This window comes from Brienomyrus brachyistius, chromosome 7 (genome assembly GCF_023856365.1).
Source record: "Brienomyrus brachyistius isolate T26 chromosome 7, BBRACH_0.4, whole genome shotgun sequence".
In the NCBI taxonomy this organism is placed as follows: domain Eukaryota; kingdom Metazoa; phylum Chordata; class Actinopteri; order Osteoglossiformes; family Mormyridae; genus Brienomyrus; species Brienomyrus brachyistius.
In genome coordinates this window covers 7323328-7348316 of record NC_064539.1, presented here as the reverse complement: position 1 = coordinate 7348316, position 24989 = coordinate 7323328, and the positions used below count along the sequence as shown (strand labels likewise).

Below are 24989 nucleotides of genomic sequence, written 5' to 3'. Positions count from 1 at the left end.
GAAAGTACCATAGTTCAACGTTTTACTTTTAAGGTATGCATAAGGAAACACTGGTTATCTCCAGTATGCTTGTATAAGGAGTTGTAATGACCCCTCCCCTTTGACCTTTTACCTTTCCTCTTGCCCCTCCCCACCCAGTTGACCACCAGCGAGAGCATGCAGCAGCAGATGGCGTTCCTGAACAAGCAGCTGCTCCTGCTGGGGGAGGTCAACAAGCTCTGCATGGAGGAGCTGCAGCACTCGGGCTCGGACACCAGCAAGGTGAGGGCGGGGGGGGGGGGGATAAGAGTAGCCATCAGCGTTGGGGGGGAGGGGGCACTGTGATGCTATGGAGAAAGTGTTGGGGTCAGACTGGTTTGGCTTCTTCACTTTCTGCTTCTTCTTTGCATTTTCCTCAGCCCTTTTTAAATGTTTGACTGTACCCAGAAGGTTGTAGGTTCAAATAATTAGCTTTGTATTAACATCAACTTTTGGCCATTGAACAAAACCCATAATTTATATTCCTCGAGGAATGCTCTGTGCCAAGTTTGTTTTGGAATGGGGTTGTTTTGTGGGGACTGATGCTAAACCACCTGGTTTGTGCGTGTGTGTGTGTGTGCGCCCCGTGTGCCGGCTCCCCCACCCCCGCAGGAGCAACAGATGCTGCTGGCCTCGTCGGACAAGGAGCGGGAGCGGCTGCGGCTGAGCCTGGTGACGCAGGCCCAGAGCCTGGAGGCAGCGCAGCAGCGCATCGGTGAGCTGGAGGTCCAGCTGACAAAGAAGGAGCACCTGGTGATGGAGCAGAAGCTGTTTCTGGAGGACGTCAAGGCCCAGGCCAAGTACGGGCTGCCCCGCTTGTTCTAATACCATTTGTCATTTCCTCCTGTAATCATGGCCGCTTGTCCCAGTGCTTTATGGGTAAGGCAGCGATGTTGAGAGTTGGGCATAAATATGTTATGGCCTTTAACTATTTTTTCCCGTTAACTCAATACTGATACTTGTTTCTTTGATTAAATTAATATTAATTGTCTATTCAGTAGTGTTTGTTTATTTATTCGCATTTTGTAAGGGCTGGCTTGGTGGACTTTGCTTGATATCTGACATTTCACCCTGAACGTCACTCCCCGCACCCCCAGGGGTGAGCTGCAGGCGTCCGAGAGCAGGTACCAGGCCCAGAGGCGAGTCACGCAGACCCTGCAGACCGAGCTGCTGCAGCTCTACAGCCGGCTAGAGAAGGACAGTCCCCCCACCGGGGGTGGCCCTGTGCCTGCAGGGGGCACTGTGCAGTCCCACAGCCTCTCTGTTCCTAGGTGAGGAAGCGCTTTGTCGTGGGAAATCCTGCTTTGAGGAATAGCCCCTTGGTGTAGAAATGATACAGGTCCCTTGTCACAGCATGTGTGTAGCTCAGCAATTTAGGACACCGTGTATCAGAAGGTGACCAGTTCAAATCCCAGGGTCAGTAGAGTGACTTCACCACTGAGCGAGGCCCTTAACGCCAGTTGCTTAAGGAATTGTCTTACCCTGCCTTCTCAAAAATGTCACTTTGGACTGTTTGTCCGTTCCAGGATGGATGGCGATCACACATCCTTGCCGGGGTCAAAGGTGAAGACAGCCCCCCAGGACAGAGTGGACTTGAACTCACCCGCTGCTACCCCTCACAAAGGCAACATTAGCACTTTATTGCCCCTGCCAACACCAGGCTCTGTGAACGGTGGAGGGGGGTGTCCGCCCGCCTGGGTAGAGCCACCCCCACCCTGGGGGAGTCCTGGTGCCCCGCCCCCCGTGGGCTCGTGTCCCACCTCCGGAAGCTTCCTGGACAAGCGGGCGCAGGAGCTGCTTCGCTGCAAGAGCGTGGGCCCTTGGGACGGGGAACCGCGCCGCATGGCCGGCCTCTCCCAGGGGATGAAGACTGAGATGTGCGTGGAGCCCCCGGGGCCCGCCTGGGGGCCACACACGAGGGAGTCCCGGCCGGATGTGCTGAGGGCCAACAGCCGTGATGGGCCAATTTCTGGGCCTGGCATTGCCCGGCAGAGGAAGCAGGAACTTCGCATCATGGATTATGATGAGACACATCACGAGCACAGCTAGAGGGGCCCCAAGAGCCCCCAAGGGCCACAGGCAGGGGCCGACAAAGTGATACACTTTGAACTCAGTGTTGATTCCCATTCCTTGAGTGGACAGCAGGATTTGAGCTTCAGTTTGCTTATCCGCATAACATTTATCAACCAATCAGTCTTTGCTGAATCACCTCTCACCATCGTCTTTGTTCCTCCCCTCTATCTTCTTTCATCTCCTGAGGTCTTTAACTTGTGCTTTTGACAGGGCTCTGATGGTACGGCCCGCTTTGCCATTCGTCCTTAATGATCCTAGCAGGCCACCGTACTCCGACTGGAGAGCCTAAACACCCCGCTTCTTTAGAGCTCATGTCTGTGAAGTTACGAACGTGTCCTATATTTAAGTTAGAAATTTTTGTGAGAATGGGGTTCCATTTTAAAAATTCCAAAAACAAGCCAGAATCACGCAAAAATGAAGTGATTAGAAAATGCCACAAGTGGGAGTTGGACAGTGTGTTATAAACAAGGGCTCCTAGGTGTCAGAGCAGGGCTGCAGTGCCAAGGGGGGGTACAGCCGTGTCGAGGGGGGGGGGAGGGGGCACAGCAGTGCCAAGTTGGTGTGTGCGGGTTGTAGGAAACCCAGAACCTTTTCAAGGTGCTCTTTTTATATGGTTGGTCATTTTTTAAAAGTGCCCCCCCCCCCCCCCAATACACCCCCTGATCTTCTGCTGCTCGACAGCTGTGTTGCACACCACAGTGCTGCGGGGTGGAAATTTGCTCAGGGCCGGGTCACTGGTGCAGTGTTCCTCTCGCTGCGGCTGATCAGGGTCGCCCTGGTTACCCACGGTGCACTGTACCTAAACCTGTCGGTTGGGTGACATCGTGCAATAAGACGGGAGAATATGCAGGATTCTGGCTGGTGGAGAGGATTGGCAGTAAGATTGGCAGTAAGATTGGCAGTTCTTTGTGTATTTTTTTTCCCTCTCTGGGGACGAATCGCCTGCAGCTTGCCCGGCATTCTCACTGACGTGGCGTATCGGCTCATAGCAATAAGACAATGAGCCTTGTCCTGCCGCCAGCTGCATCACCGCCCCCTAGTGTTGGAGATTCACTGTTACACACACATCCCTTCCACTGCTCTGTCCTGGTTCATTTATCTTTTTTTTTTTTTTTTACATGTCAAGTGCCAAGTACACATTCAACTTCCTGACTGTAGACCTGAATACCTCTTTGCCTGCTTTGCTCCAACTGTCCCAGGTCTAAGAATACAGTCACATGATGTGCCTGTAGCTGGTTGCTGGCAGCAGTGCAGTTCTGTCCAGTCCAGGACTGACTCTGCTATAAGCGGTGTTGGTGGTGAAATGTAACCCTCTGCCGTGTAAGAAAGTGCTTTCACACCCAAGGGCTGGGTCAGCGGCTGTACTCCGGCCCCGGCTACCGGTGCCTGTGAGCCCCCCGACCCTGAGCTCCTGTCGAGAGTTCAGAGAGAACGATGACATGCAGGGAAAGACTCAGAGTCACCTGTTGCCAAATACGTACCAGGAGCAAAAGCCCCTGAATCGAACTCCAAGGCTATGATTTTTTGTCTCAGATCGTCAGGATTTATGTTTTTATTTATTATAATTTTTATTTCTGTTTTGGCCAGGCAGTATAGGAAAGCATTCACGTTTTCGTATATTTAGAGAAATTAACACTACAGTGTATTCTTTTTATTTTTAATGATGGAATCCTGTTGTCCACTGAAAAATCTCCACTGTTTCCGTCTGCCAAGCTATCATAAGCATGTTCAACAATTCATTTTAAATTCAGCAAACGAAAACAAACGAAAGGAACTGTGACTGATATGGATACTCCGTGGTACAATCAAGCGTGTAGCCGAAGCGGAGTTTGGTTGGGGTAGGACGTTCTTAAAGGGCAGTTGCTTGTGTTTAACTGTGAACGATTAAAAAAAAAAAAATATATATATATATATATTAAAAACACTGTGTGCTCTCAGCCTCCTTGTCGTTAATGCCCTTTATCTCACAGCTCTCAGCCCTTGGCAACAATCCCTCTCGGTTGCAAGAAGCCATTATAATCCACAGTGGCTTCAAGTGCTGCCATCATTAATGCAACAGATCATTTTTAATTTTATGATATTAACGTTGAATAGTTCTGTAAGGTTATCCTATCCAGGGTGTACTCCAGCAACCGCCTGGGACAAGCTCCAAGTCCCCCCCGCCCCCCCAATGGATGGATGGTAGGGTGTAATGTTCTGCAACTCCGTCCAGGATTGGTTGACAGAATGGTTGATTGATGCTTTTTTTAAGGGTTGTGTATGTATGCATATGCATATTCATAATTTGGTGGGTTTTTTATGCTTAAGCAAATGACTAATGACACTATATTAATGATTTGAACAGGAACCAGAATGGAAGAGAGATGTTGTAATAATTGGTTTTATTTCAGCGTTTGAATTCTATGATTTTTTTTCTTCTTTAAAGGTCATTATGCACGTGCAAAATGAATGAGAACCCACATTTCAGGTGGGCAGTTTGCACGTTATTCTGCCCGAAGGACCTTGTGCACTGGTGCCAAATGACGACTTTAAATGGGTGAGCACTGCTGTCCTGTTGCTGTGATGAGGGATTTTATATCATGAGATGCAGATGGGAGAGCTTTTATCAAGGGTGGACTGGCGCTGAGTGAAATGCTGTGGGAAGACGGGCCAGAGCAGTAACACCAGGCATTGATAGTAGAGCAGGAGGTCGGGATTCGACTCATTCAAAAATGGGAGGCTGAGCTTCAAAGGACCGGATGAGCGTTAATGTGACACTGGTGCTGGTAAGTGGGGGGCTGCTCTAGAGCCGCTCACTTTGCTTCTCCCACGTTCTAGTGCTTCCATTTCAGAATCACAATGATAGTCCTTGGTTTGCCTCAGCTACAATGGCATCAAACACTTCAGATAAGATGTAATTGCTTGAACATTCAAATCAGTGTCGGTTGGACTGAAAACTTGTGCCTGGAATCGGTCGCTGTATTTTTCACGACTGTATACAGTACCCCCCCTCGAACCTTCTGCCTGTCCTTCTGTAAGCGTACACTCTGATCTCGTTTGTACCTTATTGGCCAGTTCTGATCTGACTTGGCGCGGATCCGTGTCCGATAAGTCTGGTAGGGCTGTTTCACTCTTCCGGGACACTCCTGTTACTTCAGCTATCTGGAAGCTGGTTCTTTGCCAGAATGCATAAGCTGTTGGCGCGTGTGCTTTGTTGCTGGCTTGTCACTGGGTGATCTGATCTTCTGGGCCTCACTGTACCTTTTAAGGTGTGTCCTCCAGTTGTTTTTGTCAATGGCTCTTTCGTTATTCTATCTTGATGCCCGTTCCATTGCTCCTCTGTACGATCAACTTGCATGTCTGTAAAATTGTTTAAATGTTTTTGAAGGTGCTGAAGACTAAATTGATGGCAATTTTTTTTTGTCTTCACACAGGCAGCACACAAGACTGCTGAGCACTGTGATCCACAATGCACTCAACTCCGCCAACAGAGTCCTCAGTCTTAGTACCAGAAGATCTTGACAGGACCCTATGAAAAGACATGCCAGTAGAAGATTCAGTTTGAGATGCATGTTATAAAATCCTGCAGTGCACAGAGTCTGTTTAACTCTGGTACCTTTACCCTAGTCTGTACTGCCTCCTACATGGGTTTGACAAGTCTGAACACAAATAGTCCAGAAATGACCAAAGTAGCATAAGTCATAGTAGACAAGAGGCCAATATAACTTCGGTTCTTATCTCCCAAAGACCCCAAATTTGAATAGTCTTACCCCCTCACTGACTGCAATGGGGATGGCAGAATTTCTGTGTAGATGTCTGAAATATAAATAAATGAGTTTCGAGTGGAATCGCCGTTCGGTCTTTCTGGAGCAAAATGCTGATGGTAGTAGGCAGTATTGTGAGCAACCAAAACGGCAGGCCAAGCTTGCTAGTTGTACTTAATGGAACTTTGATCTATACATACTGAGTAAAGAATGCAAAATGTCGTAAACAGAAGAATGGGGTCGTGTTGTGTAAATTTTACAGTATTTCTTCATAATTTAATAAGACACAATACTGATACATTAACACTTGGCTTTGCTAAAAAAGCCAGCGTGATCCGTCCCTATTGTACCTGTCAATTCAGGTAGAGTTAGTCCATATGTTCCTCCTACACTTAATAATATTAATATGGTAATTATAACAGTAATTATACCGGCACATTCACCCCATTATTTAAATTCACACTCGGCAAGAAAAATGGCAGATGTATCGAGAACTCAGTCACTTTATGAAAGTCTGACTGCAGTTGGCAAAGGACTGTCCCCAGGCATGACTGTAACCCGCTGAAAGACAATTTAGCGCAAGAAGAAAAATGACCAAAGCCAGACAGTATATGCTTTTTACGAAGTTCTATTCTGCATTTTCCTACCATTACTTTGTAACAAGCTAGCTCTCCCTGCCAGTTCTATCTTCCTCTTCGATCAGTATCTTTAGACCTTCAGTAATGTACACCATTTTAATCCTCACTCTTCATCTCTTTTTTTGCCATTAGTTTATAAGTCTGTTCTATGCATCTTGTTTCACAGATGAATATCTTGTCTGACTTCTTTCCAGGAAATGATGTTGGATTCCTCATATTTTTTTTTTCCTTTCAACACTAATTTTATGGAACAATAAAGGATAACTTGCTTAGGACTGAGTAAAGAGGAGGAACCACCAGATTAGGCTTCCACTAAACTAAAGTTTGTACAACACGGGTCATGATGTGTGGCGTTTACAGCCCATTCCGTGTAACTCTGGCTCCCCCTGGAGGACCAGAGGAGACACACAGGAAAGAGCTGCCACCTTCTGGCCCAACTTGCCCCTGAAGTACATTTGCCCCTTGGAACTGGAAGGGGTTCTTCCACAAACAGTTATTCACATCAGTTGTTGGTATTATTATATTTACTCCATTATACACTCCAGCTTACGCATATGAAAGACCTCACTGGACCGTGTGCTACGAATGGTGGACAGGGGACTGTTTGTGTTCGTATTTTTCTTTGAACAGCTTTGTGTTGGGGTGCTCTGGGACCATGGGCCTCCATGCATTTAGCATTTGAAACACGATTGTAGGTATGGTTATCTGGAGCCCCCACGAGGGACGCAGTGTCGGCTGTACTTATTCCTGCGGTGACATTTGGGTTTTCCATAAAGCCAACAAGCAATATTTCTGAGGACAGTAGCCCGTATTCGGAGCGGGTGCATTGTGCGTGCTGTGGATTTAATTTTGGCACTGTCCTTTGGCAACTCCCCCGCCTTTCAATAATATAGACTATTGCTGAATATTGAGATGAACACACAGGCCGATTCTATGGTTCTAATTTGTTGAGAAACAATAAATTACCGCATCCCGGTGGGAAAACAACATGTAATGAGATTTAGGACTCCGTTAGAGCCAATAAAAATCATCGGTTTGTCAGTCACAGCTCGTAAGACCTTAACACCGAGTTTTAGTTTTATTAAAGAAACAAGTCTATTGTGCACTGGAACAGTAAGTATCACAGTCATTAACATTTATCATTTTGACTAGGAGAAGAAAACCAATAACCGTATATGTTTTTCGGTGTTAAACCACAAAATTTTCGTGTCAAACCATAACTAAAATAAACGCCAACAATTTGACTGAGCAGTTATCGCCACTAGAGGGCACTGTTTGCCTCTAACATGGGTTTGGCCGATTCTCACCAGGTTGTTCAGCGTTTCCTCCACTATGCTGCGTTGTGGCTCAACGAATAAACTGAAATCAAGCGTATAATATTATATATGAAAGGAATTTACCTCGTTTAGAAATGCGTCGTCTGCCCCACACTTAATCAGAAATATTAGTTTAAATTCGGGAGGAAAAAAATATAGTTGGAAATCCAATTGCAGAAAGCAGGTACTTACTGATATTCCGCATACTGTCGTTTTGTGTAATCATTTTCCATTATACCACCATATACTAGTGCCTAGTTCCGCCATTGTGAGATTTTAATTAAGGACACCTAGATTAAACATGTAATGATAATCTCAAAATCACGCAGTGCATAGTGCCAAAAAATCGTGCGGACGTTTCTGTGTCACATCACATCTTAAATCTGACCTTCAATGCCGCTCTTCACCCATGAAGAAGACGTCCCGTGAGAGTTAGTTACCGGCAGATTTTCAATAAAAAAGGCATATATTGGGGAAATCCCCCATGCGAATTGCATCCATCAGTTTGCCCGTGCGGTTCATGTTGTCAGCCTTTCTTTCCCATGCGTATGCTGCCGTGTCCACCAAATTACAGGGACAAGATTCATTGTGAGTGTAATTTCCCAAATATGATTAGTTTATCAAACGGGTGCATATGTTTTTTTATGACTGACTGAAAAGTCTATTATTAATTTACAAGCATTGCGAGCGGTCAGAGAATTGATTCGGTGTAATTGGCCACGGAGGGAGTCCGCGGCAGTTTGTGATTTTTAGAGTATTCTGGAAAAATCAGATGTCAGTGCAAATGTGAGAGTGCTCTTCGATTTTCCGAAAGATATAATGAATTTGTGAATATTAAGCATAACATTTCCACGTTGCTTTTATTTCGTGAAACCAAGGTTTGGGGTCCTTTTTTTAAACCAGATTACGGAGGCGTGTCCGGATTTGTAGGAGAACCAACGCTGCGGTTATTTAACCTTGGAAACCTGTGGCGAAGAGGTTTGATCGGGGATCAAGGTCGCGTCGGTGACAAGGTCGTGTGCGCTGCTGTGTCTGACAGCTGTCTTTGAAGCAATCCTGTGTCGGTACGTTAAACCTGCGTCTCGGGTGTGAAAGGGCAGGAGATGATGCTAAAATCCCCTGCAACAGGTGAGCAGCACGACTCCGGTTACCTGCGACCACAGTCGTAGGTTTAGTGTCCTGGAACAAGCTGGTGTCTCCTTTCCTTAAGGGAAAAATAGCTGGTTTAAATTCAACAGCACTAATTCCTATGCTAACCGCAGCCCCTTCACACACCGTTTTGAAGTAGTTCCACACTCCCGAGCATGACACAAATTTGCAGCCGATTTAGAGGTGCTCTTTCACTGTGTCAGTTTCTGTTTGACTGAGAATGCTCACGCAACACATAAAAGCTGCCTCCCGCCCTGGCCATGTGCCTTGTCTGCTGCTTCTGGCAGATATTGCATGCATATTGCCTGCAATGCAGTCTTGAATGTCAGCATAAATAAACGGAGCAGGATTATAAATCTGTATCTAACCCCCCCAAAAAATTATCGCAGCCAATTGTAGCCAAGTGACGTGAGCAAAACAAATTGTGAAAGTTCACCAGCAGTACTTGTGCTTACCACCACTCAAACCATGCATGTGCACGGGACCCCAAGAACTAGGGGGCCCCCTCTTGGCCGCAAACAGTCACTACACTAGGGCTGGTAGGGAACCGCATTGTGAGGCCCATTGAGTTTTTCATGGAGGCCTTAGAAACAACCACATCACCCCAGCTTGTGAAGGGTGTCTTTGGTGCTCGCTGGTCAACACTAAATCCGTTCTTGCCCCTCATTGGGTCAGTATGCACGAATATACAGTATACATGTCTCACTAAACGTCCTTCCGCACAAAGCCTGACTGCATATATACGTTCGAAGTCCCATAAGGCTAAAGTAGAGCTCAAGAATCCTGATGGACTAACGGGACGCAGGGGACATAAGCGGAGATCGTGCACTATGGGTAGCTGGTGTAATAAGGACCGTGTAACGAATGCTACGGTGCGTATAATATCCATAAAACTTGATGGTGTTAATAAACGTGTGTACTATGCATTCCATTCATCCATCCATCCATCCATCCATTCTTTGTGGAGATTAAGAGAAATACACTATTTAAAGAGTAAAAAGAGGTATTTGAAGTCAGCAAAAGTTAGTTTTATCATGCTGTAAATCCCTCAGGATTTTTGCATTGGCAACTATTGTCATTATTCAACACATTGGTGGATTTTGAGCACTGGATTTGACATGGTTAGGCGTAAGGAAAATGGTTCATTTGAAATGTGTTTCTTTGGTGTTTTAGATTGAAATAAAGGTATATGAGATAAAGCCAAGCACAATGTGGCAAACTTAATCTCATTGGCTGTTTTGTAAACCTGACTTTTACTTCGCGTTAGCCTCTGAGTGGAATTCTGTTCCTTCGATACAGTCTTGCATTTCTGCGCATGTGTCATTCTGGTTGCATTTGAATATCTATATTTAGTCCTCATGGACACATACGCAAGAGAAAACGCAAAACAAGAAATATTTGGTAGGCAAACTTCATCCTGACACTCTGTAATATGATTTAATTTGTCCTCATTAAAAGCTTAAAAGTCCATAAATAAGTAATAATTAAATATGAGTTTTTAGGTTTTATGTGTTACTTGCGTGTGTTTTGGTCGGATGTTAAAAAAATGCTACCCCTAAAGCATCCTTGTGCCCCCCCCCCCCCCCCCCCCCCATAGCAAATCTGTGGTTTACACATGGTTCAAGATCAGGCTGCACATCAGTTGTTGCAAGAAAGAAAAAAATCGGATCTTTGAGAGGGTTGTTAGGAAATGACAGTGGATGAGAGTTTGTTTCAGGCCGGTGCTAATTGAATATGTAAGCAGAAAGACACTTAAAAAAAAGGAGAAGAAAGGAATTCTGGGAATCCAGTCCCTGTGGTTTAATTATTTTAATTATCGTCCTCATTTTCGATATCCGAGGGAGGAAATGGGGGGCATTACAGGACGCCCATTTGGGTTAATCTGATTAAAAAGTGAGAGTGAGAGAGATAAAAGTGTGTGGGTGACAGAGCCAATCAGGGGAGTTACACCGGCTGCTTGGGAACTGGGCCGTTGGCAGGGTGAGGCCGGTGGCTGCCTCCATGCAGAACACCTCACTCTCCCTCTTTTTTTTTATTATTCTTCATTGCCATCAAACAGACGTTGCCCTAATTTCTTCCCTCCTTCTCTGCCCCGGCTGCATACACTGTGCTTTTGTGCTGAGGTATGGCAGGATAAAATTGCTTAATGGGAGATGATGAAATTGTTTAGAAACCGCTAAAGGTGCAACCGCCGCGTCGAGTCTCCTTGTTACTATTCTGTTTCAAAGGCTGGCCCGTCCTATTTTTGGCGACAATTAAATCAAAGAGGTAAGGGCCACTTAAGCATGTTTGTTTGAGTTAATTGAATTGTTTGTCATCTTAAATACTGAGCGGCACTTCAGTGATGTTGCACAAACGGTCCCATTCCTGTTTGGTAAAATGCTGTAGGTTCAGTTCCCCCAAATCTGTACATGAAAGGCAGAAATGGTGCTTGGAATCCGTTTTCTGGAATTCTGCATAATTCCATAACAGCGTGCATCTGCCGAACCGCCATTCTTGACTTAATTTCCACTGAAAACTATGGGAATAGCTCCCAGCACTGGGAGTGTAGTGTATCAGTGACCTGACCTGACATTTTGGGTTTTGCGTTAATGGGGTTTTTGGGTCTGTGCGGCGCCCCAAATAGGCTGTCCAAACACGGTCCTGTCACTGCAGTGGGATTTGCCAGGAAACCATGTGGTTTGGGTTTGCCCAGGCCTGTGTGAGTGCGTGCCTGTCACTCCCCCTGCTGGTGCTTTCTGTCCTCCCCAGCATTCGACTCTTTCCTCAAGGTGACATTTCAAAGCAGACCTGCATACATGGCCAACCAGCACAGAAACACCCCCCCCGCCAATCCAAACCCGACCTCCAGCCCTCACCTTCCTGCTGGGCTGAGTGACACTAGGGTCAGTGCCTAAATGCACTGTCCTGTCTCACATGAGGGTAGGGGGGAATTGCTGCAGCCGTCAAAACACTGAGTTCACCTCAGCTGACGAAATGTCATTCGGGCTGAAAAAAATGTGCTTAGCGGCCTTTTCGCTACACCTCACCCCAGCCAGTAGGGGTCAGTGGTAGAGATGAAAGGAGGCAGGTGTCACAAACACCATCTTCTCTTTCGGCTCACGATGTCCTTCTTTTTTGTCCGTTCCTTCGCTGACAAACATGGAACTCCTGGGTGTAATGGGTCCTCTGTGCTGCGTCAAATCCCCCCCCCCCACCCCAGGTGAGTAGAAACTTCTAGAATCTATCCCGCCACACACAGACACACCAGCCTGTCTCACTATGGCGTCAGACTGGCGTGATAGAAACACCTATCTAATCCACGGAGAGTTCGTTTTTATTTTTTGTCGACTCTTTGATCTTCGTCCACCCGGTGGCTCATGTTGGCCTTGAAGGAGAAGGACAAAGGCTGGGCTGTAGTCCTTGGGGTTTGGTGAACCTGTCTGATCTTCTCAAGGTACCGGGTGGGGGTCCCTGTTGCCCCCCACATCTTCCATGCCACCCCGCCGGCTTCCTCGCAGCTGCAGCAAAGTCTGTGTCGCTGCGTTGGGAAGATGAGCATCCAGATGCATGCTGGGATTCTCCTATCCTGCCGCTGCAACCCCACCCCCCGCCACTCAGCTTCAAGGTCAGCTTGTATCCCTCCGCCCGTTGATTGGAATTTAAATTGGCTGCGTTCAGTTATGGCGTTCAGGCCGACGGTAGCTTCCTCGTACCCCGGGGCGCCTGCCACATTTAGGGAATCTTTTCCTGGCCACGTCGGAATCTCTGCCAGCAGGGAGTCATGCTGGTGTCACAGTCCAACAGCAGCGTCCCAGATCTCAGCCAATCGGACTGCACCATCAGGTATCACGTGATCCTCGGTGCTTTAAACTTTCGACGAATGCGGCGGGCGCCGTCTGTTTCGACGCCCGCTCTGTGCCGCCGGTGGATGGGCGGGTAAATGAAGCGTAAACCAAGGGGGTCTTCAGGCCCAAGTCGCCGCGATGAAACCGCCCCCGCAAATCACGCTTCTTGGAATGGAGCGCGCTGAGGGGGGGAGCAGGCCGCGTGTGCCAGCCATTGCCGGATCCGGCGCGGTTCTGTGTGCACACCGCCGGCCCTTTAAGGTTACCGCAGTGACGCTTGGCGGCGTACCGCGACACGATTCTGGAGCCGATCAATAACTCACGCGCCGGTGGGGGAGGAGCTGCGGGTTTCCTAGCGGGATAGAACTTCAGGTGGGGGGTTCTGGGGGGGGGGGGGGGGTCTGTGCGCATGCATATGTTAATCCTGCGGCTGAACGATGATCAAAGGCTGGAACAAGCCGGGCGTCTCTCCTGGCCTCGGGCAAACTGCGCTATCCAGCAGTCAGGAAGCTGCCCCAGAGAAGTAAACAGACAGTTATAAAAATCAATATGGCGGGTTTAAGTTCCGCTAGGGTAAGTGTCTGCGGTGGGTGTTTGGGGCGGGTGGGATTACTCTGGGGGTATAAGCCCAGGACAGACAGTAAGTGTGTTTACCACATTTAAGTAGTGGTTACCATGGCTAAAGCCTTCTCTTGTTGTCTAGTTGTCCTCCTGGGCTCTCCATTCCCCAGCATCAACATCATATTTCACTTCTGTATTTTGGCAGGAATGTGTCAGCACAAGTGAAACGTTAAGCTAGCTGAACAGGCTGCAACCAAAACAGAAACACACGGCCCGCTCAGGGCTGGCCCAGGGCCCGGCGGCTAAAACACTTCCTTCTTTTTGTAAACGCAGCGACGCCTTAGTCGGGAAGCGAACAGGTATCCAGCCGCTGCAGTCGTCGTGACGATTAGGTGTCCTGGCCGATGCCTCTATTAAAAGTGGCGTCCAGTTTCATCCCTGTTGCACATGATACCACCTGCTGTCTACTGCTCTCCTTGACAGTGGGAGCTGCTACTAGAATGTTCCAGAAACACGCCTTCTAGGTCTAACTCTCATAATGACCCCCACCTCCACCTCGTACTGCATTAATGGAAGAAGGACTAATGGAAGCAGATCATTTAAAGCTAAAGGCTGCCTGATGGACTTAATTGTTAAATATGTTTATTGGTGGCTAATTCACAGTAATAGCTGTTCAAAGTAAGAGCTGCTCCCCCTGCTGGCTGGCGGGTGTTGGATCACAGTGTGGGGATGTGTGGACAGGTAACAGAAAGTATTCTGTTGGGTCTGGGCTGGAGGCTGCCTTCCTCTAACTGAGCGCGTTTTCAGTCCACGTCGCTGCTGCCTATTTCTGTGTGGTACATAAATAAAATATTGCTTCACAGTTTTCAGGCTGTTGATCTGTTTCACTTGTGAAAAACGAAAGTCTGTACAATATAAAGAAACATAACGAGAGAATCCAGAAACAACAAGCAATAGATTAAACCAAGTTAATGATATCGTTGGAAAATAAAGTTTAGGGACCACTGGGACAACCAGCAACCAGTTTAGTGGGCGTTTCTTACCAGTTGTTGAAGTGACAAGCTTAAATAATGTAAAATAATCAACGATGATGATGATGATGATGGATGCCATCCCGGATGCCCCTATCTTGCAGCCTGTTGTTTTTGGGATAAGCAGTTATAGATAATATAAATGATAATTGCCTTCATGAAGGAACAAGCTAAGCTGGTTCCACTCGTTCCGACTCGGACGTCCCCCTCACAGGTACCAAAAGCGGCTGTGAAAGTCAGACCATGGAGGCCGCGGTGTCCCCGGTTGTGATCTGGCAGCTGGCAGGCGATCAAGGCGTGGGAAGGCGATGGGCGAAGCGGTACCTGGGGGGCCCGATCGGCAGCACCTGCAGCTGACGGCGGCACGCCGCGCCAGCTCCCTCAGGCTGCCCCCCCGTGCGAGATTCTGGAACCGTGGCTGATGAAATATGCATGGGGGTCGTCCGGCACGATGCCACCGGCACATCGCGTTCTCTGGCTGTCCGTGTCTATTTATTTATTTATTTATTTTAATTCTATGAACGAATAAAAGTGGCTACAGCAATTTTGTCTCAGAAATGATTCGCATGAGGAGGAAACGAAGGGTCGGAAGGGTCGGTTTTATTTTCCGACTGGCATCTCTATAGCCACCCTGCGACGGGCTGGCATCCTGTCCGGGGTGTCCTCTACTTCCTAGGATAGGTTCCAGGCCCCCTGTGATCCTGTACTGGGTAAGCAGTTTGGATGGATGAGTGGGTGGACTGATGGATGTTTGAAATCATCGTAATTGGCCTAAAGTACTTAAAGTACTTCCTGTGCTTAGACATTATACGTACAGCCTGCTTTATTTGCTGTGCAGAATGATTTATTGAAACAGGTTTAACGGGTCCTTAAAATTTGCTTTACATATCTGAATTAAAGAGTGGTTTGTGTCACTACCTTAACTCAAGCTGGATGGCATCCCGATGCTGTTGTGTAACGTGCGACTTAACAAGCTCCAGTCCTCCCATTTTGCTCACAGTCAAATTTTAAGCAAATTATGATGGTAGACTGAGTGCTTATTTTCAGATTTGCAATAGTATGACCCTTCCTGGGTCTTACACTCATAACCTGCTGGTCCAGTTCTATTATCCACCACCTCAAATGCCGCATTATACGCACTCAAGTTTTAGGAACCAGCCACGTGTGGGCCGGTGGTTTAAACCTCTGATCAGAAGGTTGCTGGTTCTAATCCCACCATCAGCAGAATAGTCACATCTCTGTTGGACGCTAGAACAAGGCCCTTAATCTTCCACAACATGTTCCAGCGGTGCTAGATAAATGGCTTGGACTCCATGCTTCACTCTCACCTGCATGTGGGTGTGTCTGGGATAAAGGAAAGCATTCCAATACACCTGTACTTGTGCAAATGGCAAATAAAGCATCTATTCAGGATTTTCACTCTGCACGCAGACATATACAATGCCTATACACAAATCCACTGTGCTCTCTCCCGCCGGCCTCCACCCGCCTCCCGCAGTGTACTCGGCGCATATCATGCCGCCGCTTGTTTATTTACTATTTATACTGCCACAGAAAAAAAACGAAGGGAAAAATGTGACTGCTTGGAGACCCTGCTTAGTCCTGAAAGAGGAGGAATATGAATCGTTAACGCTGGAAGCCCAGCGCCAGTGGATAGCAGCGGCAGATAGCCGAACAGGGGAAGAACAAATAGAATTAATGAAAAGGGGAGTGGGGGGGGTTCCTTATGAGGAGGGTGGGGCGTGATAACCAAAGGAAGAGGCTCACAGGCTGGAGAGATGGCGTGGAGGATTCTGACTGGGGGTCGCCTTGGTTACATGATTAGTCCGGAACCTTCTGACGGCCTGGTCCCTTCTGTTTTTGTTCAAGTGTTTTATTGTTTTGTTCGGTGAAGCATTTCCCTGTTGTGTTTTTTTTTTTGTTGCCATTTTTGTTTTTTACTTTATCTGACAAGAATAATAATCAGTGCAGTTCCTGTTGCTTTCATAATTCCCCCTTTACCAAGGGAAAAATGACACAATGGCTGTACAAGATGTTCTTGCATATAGTAACCTTAGTGACTTTTGTTGCCACCTGCTTTGATCTGTGAAATTTTACAAGCAGACTTTTGTCAGTTACTAGAAAAAAAAATTGCTGGAAACCGGAAAAATGACTGTGAGGAGCCATTTTGAGACATCTGGGTGTCTCTGCTTCTTACGGTGATGGGAAAGCGAGGAGCAGCTTTGTAACGATGGGCAGTCACACGCTTTACAGAGTTACAGACCAGCAACTGGTTACAGACTTTAATGAAATTAAAGTTTGTTAATAGATTTTACGTATAATAATCAGTTACACTCTAGGGTAAATGTAGCGGCTTTTAAGGATCCAATTTTTAAGAAACGAATATATATATCATACACTCACTTATTTTAATAAAATCTGCCCACTGCTTTTATGTCAGTTATGCTGATGGTGTCTGGTACTTACATGATTTATACAAAAGTGTGTCACATACAAATTAGAAATAAGAACAAATGAAAAGAAGCAGCCTGATTAAATAGTGTGATTAGATTGTGACGCAGTATCACTTTGTGGCTCCACTCCGACTGTGGATCAGTGGGGGTCAGTCATTTTCTCTCACTGACCAGTGTCGAGCCTGGGAGGTGCCTACAGGAGTAAGGGTGTAGCTCTCTGTAGTTCCACCTGGCTGTTGACGCCGCTTTCTGGACCCCCGTAGGGAATGTGCCTTCCTAATAGAAAAGAAAACACACAGACGATGATTAGCTGATTAGCACTGCAGTGACTAATTATCTAATTGTAGAGTGAAGCAGGTGGGGGCAGGGGCTTCTCCACCTTGCCGCGGCCTGCCCTCCTCTGCCGGTTCCCTGGCCTGCTGTTCCACTCCCTGGGACATCTGCTCACATACCCCCTCCCCCCCCACCCCCATAGCGACCTCGGACACCCCCGCCCCTAAAGCTGGGCGAGACACCCCCCTGGTGCAGATGTTGCACTCCGTAAAGGCCCCCCCTCTGGCTCGTTTGATGTGTGATGAAACAGAATGGAGCGCGCCACTGTGGGGGGACGGGGGGGGGTGGGGGACGGAGCCGGGCATGCGGCGCATGTGAGGACTGAAGCGAGGATCACAGCCCGCTCATTAGAATTTCAATCGGGACTCGGCTGTGGGCCGGGACACCCCCTCACCAGAGGGCGGAAGTCCCCATGGAGAACCAGGGAAAGGTGTGCGGACCTGCCACCCCCCCTCCCCCGTTCCCTCTCTATCCCTCCCCCGTTCTCTCTTTTTCACCCGTCTCCTGGCTGTCATGTTGGGTCACACCCCCTCGCTCAGGTGTGTCGGCCTGTTCTCCCCTCTCCCGGACGGATGGCTGAGGAGCTGAGAGGCACTGGGGGTGGAGTGGGGGGTGCTTTGGGGTACATACCACCTACAGCAGGCGGCTGATGACCATATGCGGCTTAACGCGGTCAAGCTGGGGAGTGGCCGTGCAAGAATTGGCAGGCTGGTTAACCTTCGGTCACATGGCCATCATCGCCACACATGTGGGGGTCTCCTGCTTGCGGGTGAGATCAGAACAACGGGGGTCCAGGGGAATGTTGCCACTGTCCATGCAGAGACCCAGCCGGCACCCGTTCCCAACAGCTAGACCCACGTCCCCGAGGAAACCCAGCACCCCCCTCCCCCCCCGCCAAGACTCCGCGCTCTCATGTCCCGGTAATAAACTTCTCGCTACGCCGCTAATTACCGCCAGGCTCCGTCACACGTGACACACTCCGGAAGGTGCGACAGCCCCGAGTCTCAAACACCCCCGACTCTGTGGGCTGCAAAAAAAAAAAAAAAACGGTGGGGGGGCGGAGGAAAAAAGCAGAGGCTTAACAAGAAATCGGGAGCCTTGGCGCGAGCGGAGGTTCAGGTAAAGCGCAGGGGTACGTTAACCATTAGATATCAAAGTGGAGAAAAAACAAAAGGCGGGATTCAAAGAGGCAGCGGCAGCTTGGCAACACCCCCCCCCACACATACACGCCCACCCCTGCCACCCCTCTGACAATACTTAGATCTATAAATGTTTGTTTTTATTTATATATTTCCCAGATTATTCATGGCAGTCGTAATTTGGCGCTAACAAGCACATGAGGGAGACGCAGGCTGCCTGTGCTTCGCCGCTGCTCTGCACGCCAGGCTCTGGGATTTAGGAGAATATTAGAGAGAGCTCCTTTTTTTGTTCACGACTAATGAATGAAACCGCCCCACCGCTCTCCGCACAGTTAAGAGCGAGAGTTCGGAGATACTTCCAAGGTCTCCTTGCCTTTAAAACCCTCCCCACTTTCCCGCCTAAAACTTTTCTCACCCTTTCAGCTCAGCGAAGCAATCTCCTTGCTCGCTCCCCCCACCTCACCCCGCTTTAAATACAGATTGTCTTAATTAGATGAGAATGTACAAGTGTTTTTTCCCCACCCCCAGATATGTGAATTGTGTAAGTCTCCGGCTGGGTTGTGCATCAGAAACTTAAAGTTTTCTCTGTGAGTCAGCATCATTACCAGCAATACTTCATTGTCTCCTTTTTAATCTCGTTTTAGTTCAGAGAGGGAAAAAATGTTCATTTTCTCTAAAGCAGCAATTTTACACATTATGCAGCACCTGAATGTATAAACTCCTCTCAGGTGTTTTAAAAGTGCTGGCGCTGTTTTTTTTTGTTGTTTTTTCTTATCTGTCCACATTTATATGTGGAAATGGGATCTTTTATAACGGCGAAACAAGCATTTAGTTTTAGATATAGAGCCTGCAATCTCAAATACCAAATTAGTCAGTGTTGTGATATTCAGTCTTGAGTAGAGATTAAGGTCATAATGTTTTTTTTTTGCCTGGTGGATGTTTGTGTGTTTGCGTGTGGCGCAGGGGGTGGGGGCATGTATATACTACATTATGGGGACTAAATGCTCCCACATTGTGATAAGAACCTGATATTTTGACGTTGTCGGGAACATCTTCCCATAATTTTTTTCTCATGAAAACTGTGACTGCAAATGGGGGTTATGGTCGTCATAGCTGCGATTAGGGTTACGCTCATACAAATGAGAGTCCCCACAAAGATATGAATACAGGTCTTTGTGTGTGTGTGTGATGTTGGGAGGAGGGGGGGTTTGTTATCTTTATTTGCCAAATCTCTATTTGCCAAAAGCGGAGCCCTCACCTTGCTTGTCCCCTAAAGCTGGCCTGGTACCCCCACCTTCCTTCAGTCACTGCCACACCCCCCTTCCACCCGACGACCCACAGACCTCAGTGTCCCGCAAGGAGAACCACGGCTCAGTTTGGTCCGGTCGTCTTTTGTACTGGAGATTTTGAAGTGCTGATTCATAGTACTTATCCTGTTGTCTGTTGTATTTTTTGTTTTCTGGCTCAAAACGAAACACTCTAACAGGCTGGGTAACTGGCAGCATGCTTGCTTTCTTAGTGATAAAGGCATTCCTATTTTCACTCGGAGGGATGCCCGAAAAGGTGCCCAGCACTGTTGCCTTGGAAACAGACTCATGCCCACACACATTTTCTAATGTGAAATGGAGTACAGCTGAGTGTTATAACGCCGAAGGGGTGGCGGACACGTCCTGCAAAAGGTCAGTGTCACCAGGCAGGAGGTCGGCCGCCTTGCTGGGCTACGAAAGCCTCGCTTCATTGCCCGGCTTTCCGAAGCAGAGCGCCCCCTGCTGCGAGGAATGCGGCATGACGCGAGAGGGGGGCAAATGGAATGGCAACTCCTTCAAGAGCTGCTGAAACCACCCTCCTCCCCTCCCCTCGCTCCCCCAGCCCCGTCAGCCTACCTGAGTGAGCGGCAGACCTGCCCACGGCGAAGCCACAGGCAATGAACATCTCGTGTGGGTCCCAGCCAGGATCAGCAACTGTCACCAAGCCCATTAGAGCCCTCTGACTGTAACCCATCTCAGAATTATGGTGCCCCGCTTGACAAAATAATTGTCATTTGCTCTCCTCCTGTCCCCATCATAATGAGGCGGGGTGGGGGGGGGGGTGCAGAGCATCTTCAGACCATGTGAAATTTTTCGTTTCTGCCATTTTCCTCGGATGCCACGGAAACGAGAAAGTGCCCATCTTCCGTCCTCCGTGGGACATTCTATGCCGCTCAAAAAGCGAGAAATTGAAATGATCCCGCACTGTCGCTAACCTCCGATCTCTCTGTTTCCCCCCGCAGACAAATGAAACATAAGCTTGGTGACACAGTACGTTTGAAAAGCAGCCCCTGACCCCCGCTTCCCGGACGGTGATGCCAAAGATCAAATCCGTGCTTCTCTACGTTTCCCCAGCCTTAGCTTCGGCTTGAACCCGCTAATGGCACACATGAATAATTAATCATGTCTGATTTGCCTGATTGCCTTAAAACGAGGGAATAAAAATATTGGTGTGGTGTGTCTGTGTGTGTGGGGGGGGCTATAAGCATTAAGAATTCATGATTTGTGATTGAAATATAAACCATGATAAAAACCATCGGCTGTCCCTAATTAAAAATGCAGTTTGATAGGGAGGTTACCACTTACTCCTGCTTCATCGCTCTTCTTTCAGAGGTTTTATCTTATTATTATTATTTTTAAAACGCCCCCCCTGGGCGATCCGGTAGTTCGGCGGAGCAATCGTGAACGGCGAAGGCACGAGTCATTAGTTTTAATTAAGCTGTCGTTAATTACTAAACGTTAGGAGGCGCCACGTGGAGAAGCGGCGCCGCTGCAGTGAAACATGACCGTAAACAGCTGCAGGCTTCTTCCCCGCTACCGGGGGTGGGGGTTATTATGACTGATTGGTTATTTCTTTATGGGGCTGTATGAAAAATAATTAATGCGGCATCAGTAGTAGCCTTGTGATTTTTTTTCTTTTGGCATACAGTATCGTTGCAAATGTTTCCAGCACCTTTTCCAGGTTTGACTTTAGGGTTTATGTGCAGGAATAGCTTCCTTCTGGAACCTTCTGTCGTAGTATCGCACGCAACACCAGGCCTTGCTTGCTTCCTCTCTGCTTGAGATTTCTTCTCGAGCCATCAGGTGTAGTTTGGGTCGGTGTGTTAACACTGCGCGTTACCGGATGTTCGATGCCAAGCACGCCGACTGGGCTGTGGAAAAATTTGTTCGTTTACAGACAATAAGCTGTGATCCCCCGCCCCCCCGCGAGTCCACTGGTCTAATTTCCAGGACAGCCAGAGGACTGCTCTTCCTCCCACTGTAAACACCCTTTACATATCATTACCTTGCCGCACTCTCGTCCTGATCTTTTGAATCTGTAATGAGCCTCTTCTTCTCTCGCTGCCCCCCCGCTGTCCCTCGCAGATCCTCTCTGATGTCCGGTCCCGGGCACATGCGACGGCTGAGTGAGAACTCATTACTGCACGCCGTGAGGCTGCACGGTGCTCGGGCGCAGGAGCACAGCCCAGGTCTATGGGGTGACCGGCTTTTTTCTTTTTTGCTGTTCGTTTTTTTTCTCCCATTTTGTGCTGTGGAATTACGAAGCGGGGGGGCAAGGGATATAGTCGGTGCCTCGTGAAGTGTGCGTGGACAGCACGTTGAATGGCGGAGCCGCATGTTTCTCCCGCACCACGCGAAGACACACACACACCCGGGAATCTGCGGCTCATTTAAAATGTGTTCGCATCTGTGTCTGTCTCTCTGCACATGAGGGTTCTGAACCCATGCATATTTAATGTCACGACATGCCTGCTGTCGACCCGTTTCCACTCTGTCCCCGAGAGGTGACCAGATACCCCCCCCCCCACCATGAAATGTACAACAGCACATAGGCACATGAATTCAAAGAAGAACATGTGGTTTACACAACTATCCCCCCCCCCCCCCCCCAACACCCCCCATGTCATTGAAGTCGAGAGTTTGTCTGATTGCAGAGTCTACATGAAACACCAGGGGGCGCCACCCACAGCTGGAATCTCACTGTTTCTGAGTGTGTGCTGGCTCTATTTCCAGCTGGGCCAGTTTTTCGGGGGCAGTTTTGGGCACACCTGTGACATGTGATGATAACACGTGTGGGGGGGGCGGTGGCGGGTGGGCAGTCCCTGCTTAAATAATAATAATATTTGCCTTCTGTGTAAAAATCGGCTCTATCCGCCACTTATGAGCACAAACTCCCGCAGCCATTTCAGCTGCTTCTTTCTCTGCCATTAGCTCCCCCTGTGAGTGATGCCATGAAGAAAACCAACCAGGAAGCCTTGGAAAGGTCTGTATCTTTCTGCTCCATTTTACTTGAAGCTTTAATTGCATTTGTGGCTCGTTTGGATGTGTAAAGGTGCAGGCGTCGCCTTGCAAACGAGCCTAAGAGCAATTTCCATTTGGGTCCCCCAGTCATACCAGCTGTTGGTCTGGTTTCTCACGACGCCAGCAGCTCAGGGCCTGGCTGGGGCCTCTCGTCAGCCACCTCTCTGCTCTTCCCTGACCGCTTCCGCTTCCCCCTGGCTTGTGAGGTTTTCGTTTGAGGTCCCGTCTGATCATGAGAATCTTACTGTACGGTGATGTCAGAGAGAGAGACAGGCACGCTGCCTGCCTGCCAGTAACAGCGCACGCACACGTCGAGATGCACTGAAATGCAAACCGCTAGCAGCATGTTTACAGATGCGTGCGTCTCGAGGGAGGCACAGACAGACGCGTTAATGCTGGTGCCTGTTTACAGAGGCGCCGAGACGACCGGGCTGGGGGGGGGGGGGGGGGGGCATCCTCGCTGATGCTGAGCGGAATCCCACCCCGTGCCCTCCTCACCTCCTCCATCTCATGCGAATGAAAGATGGCTCTAGAAGGATGGTCTGAAACTCAGCCACTGTCATCACGGCCATTTCAGAAAGTGACACCTGAGGCTGGAACACGTTTGCATTTCATGGAGAGTCTTTCGTGGCATCGGTGCTTAATGCCTCCTGCTCAATGTCGCATCTCCTTCCCTAATTGGACAGCTATGGCACTGACTGTCCTTAAGGGGGCGCCTCGCTTTGCAGAAAGGGAGATTACCACAGAGATGCTACAGATGCTACAATCTGACATGGAGAACCCCCCCCCCTCCATGTTTGCACGCTTAATTACCAAACTAAAATGGCAGCATGACGATGCAATGGAATTCTGCTAATGAGCCAAAGGCACCATTTTCCTCGTGATGAAACACACCAGCAGCAGGTACTAACGATGAAGACGTCTCCTTCGTGTGCCTTTTCCCCGACTTCCTCCTCCATTCGCGGGTCGGCCCTCGGCCGGATGCAGTTCACACTCTGTCAGGACGCTGTGGAGGTCGCTGATGAGCACTCTGGGGGCTCAAACACATCCCACAGAGGCCAGAGGGTAGCTGGTATCATCCTACCCCCTTGGTTCTAGCTGTATGATGTTTCGTTGGGTTGGTGTGTCCCCCCCCCCCCACACACACACACTGTGCTGTAACACCATTCTTTGTTTAATTGCCCTGCTCAGTCTGCCATCCATCACACCCCTGAAAGACCCCCCCTCACCCCCTCCCTGACACCCCCCTCCCTCTCTCGTTCACCTCGCTCTCTGTATTCATGAATTCATGAGTTCATGTTTGTGCGAAAACTCGTGCACACAGGGAGCAGGCATGGAAAACAAGCAGAGGCATCATCGCAAGAGGGGTCTATCCGCACCACCGGGGGTGGGGGGTCCAAAGGGACCCGCCAGCGTTGTTTGTAGACCTCGAATCTCTTCCTCTCTTTCTCTAAATATTTTCTTATTTCTTCCCCTCTCTGCCCCCCTCCCTGTACCTTTTGTCGTCCCCCCTCCTTCTTTTCATGCTCCCCATCCGCATCTTGCCCCCACCCCCCCCATTCATCTCGCCCTCCCTCGTGGTGTCGGTGCAAGTCACAGGGAAAAAAAAAATGCTCTGAGCCTTAAATAATTTACAAGTTGATTAATAGACTCACAGGGGTATAATTAGACCAGGGAGAGGCAGCGTGTGGTGTAACCAGTACAGTGCTTTGGGGAGTTAAAGGGGGGGATTATTAAGGAAATAAAAACTACTGCTACAGTTAAAGAAAGGGAGCGGGAGAGCTGGGTGGGAGGGGTGAGTATAGACCCTTTCCGCGGCTACGCGGCGTTTGAAGCGGTTTCTTCAGGAGCAGGAAGGAGGCACTCGTTTGATGTGGAAATTGGACAGTTTGAAACCGTCAGCTTTAATTTTTCACCAGCTACAGGCTGCCTCTTGGGTGTTGCTCACGTTTCTTATAGGAAAATAAATTCTCCTCTGCCCCCCTTTACAATTCTCTCCTTTTTCCCTTGCATCTTCCTTAAATCCGCCGCCCCCCCCAAAACCACCATGGCTGACCTCTGTAACGGGCAGCCATCTTGCCCTCCCTTCACCAGCAATCCACTGAGGCTGCTAATTTCCCCGTCTGTACCATGTTGCCCGTCTTCAAAAGCGTTTCCAGCAAGAAGCAGGATTTAAATCTGTGTTATGGATTTCCGGGCTTCACCACCATCGCCCGGGATGCATCACTGCACGTTCGGCAGAACACACCTTCCAGTGGCTGACCGTTTATGTCTGCATATGGTTCCGACAAACCGATCGGTGCTTTGACTTGCACTGCACACACGGTTTCCCCTTTTTTCTCCTCCATCACTCCGCCCACCAGCTCTTTCCGTTTCATAT

General features: G+C 48.6%; 1 protein-coding gene across 1 annotated transcript in view; it reads left to right on the top strand.

Annotated features, from left to right (window-relative positions):
* The window catches only part of LOC125746389 (hamartin-like), a 19843-nt gene extending 15815 nt beyond the window's left edge, over positions 1 to 4028 (top strand). The window contains 4 exon segments of the mRNA XM_049020319.1: positions 139 to 261; positions 631 to 818; positions 1116 to 1289; positions 1545 to 4028. Of these exon segments, the coding sequence (XP_048876276.1) occupies positions 139 to 261; positions 631 to 818; positions 1116 to 1289; positions 1545 to 2067 (1008 nt within the window). The 3' untranslated portion in view covers positions 2068 to 4028.
* The last annotated feature ends 20961 nt before the right edge of the window (positions 4029 to 24989 follow it).